General features: G+C 33.7%; 1 protein-coding gene across 3 annotated transcripts in view; it reads left to right on the plus strand.

Moving 5' to 3' along the window:
• Positions 1-357: 357 nt before the first annotated feature.
• The window catches only part of LOC116847879 (adenomatous polyposis coli homolog), a 7,194-nt gene continuing 2,156 nt past the window's right edge, over positions 358-5,395 (plus strand). Inside the window, exons 1-8 of one of the 3 annotated variants that reach the window (XM_032823365.1) lie at positions 766-911; positions 1,012-1,170; positions 2,832-2,976; positions 3,031-3,200; positions 3,342-3,681; positions 3,790-4,216; positions 4,941-5,198; positions 5,276-5,395. The exon at positions 5,276-5,395 is cut by the window's right edge and continues 108 nt beyond it. In XM_032823365.1, coding sequence (XP_032679256.1) covers positions 1,017-1,170; positions 2,832-2,976; positions 3,031-3,200; positions 3,342-3,681; positions 3,790-4,216; positions 4,941-5,198; positions 5,276-5,395 — 1,614 coding nt within the window. In that variant the 5' untranslated portion in view covers positions 766-911; positions 1,012-1,016. Of the gene's footprint in view, positions 1,171-2,831; positions 2,977-3,030; positions 3,201-3,341; positions 3,682-3,789; positions 4,217-4,940; positions 5,199-5,275 lie in introns of all 3 variants that reach the window. The other 2 variants (XM_032823363.1, XM_032823364.1) reach the window with 2 other exon arrangements.

Below are 5,395 nucleotides of genomic sequence, written 5' to 3' on the forward strand. Positions count from 1 at the left end.
CTGTTGCGTGAACTTCCGCCGCGCGGCAAGTATTACTGCGTTCTGTGTGTAGGAGCCAATATGCTTCCATAAAGACATAATGTACAACGCATGAGAAAATTGACCAATCAGAGTTCTCATTTCTATTGCCATGATAAAAATGAAGGACTCTGATTGGTCAATTTTCTTATGCGTTGTGCATTATGCCTTTATGCAAGTGTGTGCTCCCCGCTTTAAGGTACTATTTCACGTGTCGTACGACAAGCTTTTCAGATACGTTTATTGGTTGGCGAATAGAGTATTTCTAGGTTCTCTGTTCATCAACCAATGAACGTATCCAAAAAGCTTGTCGTACGACACGTGAAATATCAGCCTTAGTCTATGACTAAAGTTACGTTGCCGAAGGTTTCGTTTCGAGCTATCTCTGTGATCCTTATTAGCTATGCGCCTCAGTTGACTCAACTGTCAAAATTGTCAATATGGAGAAAGAGTTTCACGATCGGGACTCCAAGGTGGACTTATTCTACGCCGAGACCGATCTCGATCAACCCACGGATTACAGTTTGCGATACGCCGAGGATGACACCGACGATGAGGAGAAACAGAGTACCGAGTACTTTCCCGGCGGCGAGCAAGAAGATACCGTCAAGACTTACTGCACCGAGGGTACTCCATATGAGACTCCCTTCAATTTCTCCACGGCGACTTCGATGTCAGACCTGCGGGTCGAGGACACGAAGGAGAGCGATGTCCTGAAGAAGTTGCCGAAGAAGACAATCGAAATAGGCCGCAAGAGTCCGGTGTCTTTCATCAAGCAAGCCACGTCGCTCGGCTGCGACGAGCGTGACGGTTTGGTAAGGAAGGAGGAAGAATTAGAAGAGAACTCAAAGGATACTGCAGTTCTCAATCCTGGACAAGTGACCCCAGAGAAGGTAGTAAATTATTACGAGGAGGGAACGTCGCACGGTTTCTCGCGCGCCAATTCGCTTAGTTCTCTGAGTAGCGCAATGACCCCTCAGAATAACATTCCAGGGGTTATGTCAAAAGTAAACTCGCCTGATTCTGTGAATAAGGAAGAGCTTGAGAGTGACGATCACAGTGTTCTAAGCTTGAGTAGCAATCAAATGAGGCTGCCTTCACAAAACAGTGACCTGTCTGCAAATAAAAATTCGCGCGTGTTAGACAAAGAAGGTTTGTATTGATTGGTAAATTGAAGTACACAGTATACAGGAGAAAAAAGACATTCTTGTTTGGAAAATAACTTTATTTTTGACAATTAATCTTCAGATTACATAGCATTAAACAGAAATAAGGTATTGCAAGAATATATTTTATATAATTCAACATAAAAGTACCTCTGTTCTTACTATAGAAAAATAACTTTCATTAGTGAAAAGTATAAAATATTAGATTAAGAATATGATGTTTTTAAATATTGAAAGAAAATATCATGATCTTCAAAATAATCATATTTTTTTAGAAACTTATAATATTCAAATAAAACTATAACATTATTGAAATTCAAGACTACAAAATTCTTCTAACAAAATTGTATATTGTTGCTTATATATGAAACAATAATTTTTAATTTAAGTATGTTAGTTTTAAGTGAATAAGGAAATCTGAAATGTAATACATATTTAAAAACATATTCTTAATCCAATATTTTGTGCCATTAATGAATATTATTTTTAAATAATGAGAATACAGATTTTTTTTGTTAAAAAGCATATAAATTATATTCTTGTGAGTAACTTATCTTTGTTTAATGCTATGTAATCTTATTTGAAGATTAACATGTCAAAAATAAAGATATTTTTCAAATAAGAATCTTTTTTTATATAAAGATGTGAATAAACCAGAGTTGAGTAAGTTAATGTGTTTTTAACTAAGTTAAAAATTGCATAAACTAATGTAATTAAAACTTACACAAAAACGATGTTTTTAAAATATCTTTATTTTGGGCATGTAAATATCTAAATGAGATTGCATAGTGTTAACCAAAAATTGACTTGTATCAATATATTTTATATAATTCAACAAAAAAATATATTCCTATTATTAAAAAAAATTTTCATGAAAGAAAAGCACAAAATATTAAGAATATGATGTTTTTAAATATTGGAAAAAGACATTATTATCATCAAAATAATGATATTATACTTTTCTTATAATATTTAAATAAAATTATATTAAATTAAAAGTTTTTCTAGCAAAATTATATATTATTACTTAACAATAATTGACAATTTATATATCATTACTTAATAATGATAAACTTAAACAATGATGTTAACCAAAGTATATAAATTTTAAATGGATATTAATCTTTTTTCTGTGTGATTTAAAATTAAATTAATTTATTAAAGCTAATTCTACAAGGAAATATATATTTTCTTGCACAATTAAGTTTTTAATTGTGGATTTTTTGAAGTAATATATTTTAAAATAATTTTAAAGTAATTTTTTAATAAAAATAAATTTATATGAAATAATAAAGAAATGGAAATAATGTGAAGAAAGGGACTAAAGTTCTGTTGGAATTATTTTTTATATTTCTTATTCTAGATTGTAAGAAGTTTGCAGTAGTGATTAATTATTTTAACCTATGTATTTAAAAAAAGTTAAGCTAATGTTAATATTTTTTGAAGTAATTTATTTAAGTTAAAAGTTGATTTATCTCAAATTAACTAAGTTAAAAGTTGTTAAGTTTTTAACTTTATAACTTAACTTTTATCGGATTAACTAATTATTAATTTACTCAGCTCTGAGGAACATATAATTCATATAAACAAACATAGATATACTGTTCAATTAGCATAAAAGTATATGTAAATATATGTGTGTCATAGGAAAAATGGTGACATTTGGTGGTCAAGATTATTATGCCGAAGAAACCCCTTTGATGTTTTCGCGTTGCAGTTCACTTGGCTCACTGAGTGGATTTGAGCAACATTCTATTCACGACGATCGCAGTTCTGTGGTTAGTGATTTTAGGTGAGTTGTAGAACATTTAAATAGCAGAATAGAAGATATAAGTACACTGAAAAGCTTTATGAATGTTTTTAGCCGTAGGACCAGCGGTGCGGTTTCACCCAGCGAACTGCCAGACTCGCCTACACAAACGGTTCTGCCTAGCCCGCGTAATCATAAAACCCAGAGTACAGAGTTTATATCCAAAATGCAAGAAGAAGCAGTAAGACCGTCCGTCCGACATTTATGTATGCAATGTTACTGATCACCAATTTAATGAGAATAATCCCATAAAAAGTAACAATATTAATATAAAGGGATTGATGCAACAGAATTAATGTGAGCGCTTGCTTGTATAGAAAATTGCATAGGTTCTGTGTCTGTTGCAGCGTATTCTAAACCGTCAATCATGAGAAGTAGCGTTTTTGAGGATGAAGTAGCCACTTTCAAGGAAGAATCAACACCGGTCGAGTTTTCCACCGCGACGAGCCTCAGTTCTCTTACGATCGATGACGAAGTCAAAATACCTAATGACACGAAAACGCTTTGTAAATTAGAGAAGGTGTCCGATACGGATGAGAAAAATATTTGTAGGATTGAGAAAGATATGCTCAATATGACGATAAACGGCTCTGAAAGTAAAACGAAAGAGGAGCAAGTGAGCGACGGCGATGAAGACGACGAGGATATGTTGGCCGCTTGTATTAATATGGGAATGCAAACCAACAGGTAATATGCAAGAATTTACCTGGTTGATCATAGGATATATCTGCATTAAAATCACAGGAAGAATTTCGTATTATTTCGTATAAAATAATGTTAACATGCGTATTGCAGATTCAGACAGTCTTTCAAAACGCTCAACTCTCAGAAACCTGCGCAATCAGAAGCCTCGAGTATCTTGGTGCCATATCAGAGGAATTCTATGCCGAACAGATTAGAATCGCATGTGCCTGTAGCTTCCATTGAGACGTCTATCGGGACCTCGAAGACGAATAAAACCGGTATGGAGATCGGCGTTGTACCCGATACTGTGCACGTGTATTGCACGGAGGACACGCCTGCAGACATCTCCCCGGTCGGATCTCAATCTAATCTGTCTGCCCTCTCAATGCCGAGTGTACAAGAAGATATAGAGAAAATCGAGCAGGAGAAATCAGCGGAGATCGAACGCCATAGGAACGATTTGTCCGACGAAAGTTCCAATCTTTCTGGCGAAGATGAAAAAATACTGGACGAGTGCATTCAGTCGGGCATGTCTAAGGTACTTGCTACTTTCACCAGTTCCTTCTATTTCTCGAGTACTATTTATAGAAATATACATTTGTGTTTAAAGGGATGCTTGATGTCGACATAATACAATTTTCTGTTCATAATTTGCACTGTTTGGTTAAACAAATTGCAAATGTGTTTGCAGAATAAAAATACAAATATTAGTACATTGGACGATACTCGGTGTTATGAAAGAGACAAACAAATGTTTGTTTACCAAGTTTTATTTATATAATTTCGTTATATTAGAGTATTCAACATCCTTTTAAAATCTTCAATACGGTAAATATTTGTCGTAGCATTATCTAGTGATCAAGAGCAATAGATAAGAATAGACTCATGGTTGTACGAAACTTTTTTGTATAATACATCTTCTGCTAGAGTTATCATTGACACGTATAAAAATTTCTTTTACGAGTAATTAAAAAAAATATTCAACATAACTTTAAATAAGAAGTTACAAGATATATATTATTTTATTATAAATAAATAAAGAAAGGCTTAGATTTAGAAATAACATTTAATATGAAATATTTAAAAATATGATACTACACATATAAAGTAATATTATATATTGTATAACAATATCGCGATCTCCTTTTAATATTTTTAGTACCTAAACTACATCTTAGTGAGTAATAATTAATGCTAGTCTCAACTACCGATTCCAGCTGATGTTAATACTGCAGATGTTTTAATATGTTCATTATTTACAGCCGAGACAGATAACTCCACCTCCAACAAATAGTATAGCGTTCGTAAAAAAAATCGAACTACCATCGCACAAGTTTAATATATACGGTACGCCGTCGTCCTCACCTGTTGAGACGAGTCACGCGAATAAGAATCCTATAATGACTAAGTCGCTAGGCAGTACGTCATTGAGGCATCCGGACGAACTTTCTGACGACAGTCCGAATCATTCAGATGACGAAGCAATTTTAACCGAATTCATACAATCCGCAATGCCAAAGGTAACTGAGGAAAATTTTCACAATCTCATTGTGGGAAGATCTTATGCGCTTAATTTGAATAATTTATTGTATTTTAGGCAAGATTTAGCATGTCACCGTCAAACAGATCACCATTATCGCAAACTGTGGAAAGTCCCAAAGCGACGAATATACGGACGCCTTCCACCTCATCAACGTATTTTCAATCGGGATACATG

This window comes from Odontomachus brunneus, unplaced genomic scaffold (genome assembly GCF_010583005.1).
Source record: "Odontomachus brunneus isolate Ranch 3 - 2012 unplaced genomic scaffold, Obru_v1 Obru_scaffold_084, whole genome shotgun sequence".
NCBI lineage: Eukaryota > Metazoa > Arthropoda > Insecta > Hymenoptera > Formicidae > Odontomachus > Odontomachus brunneus.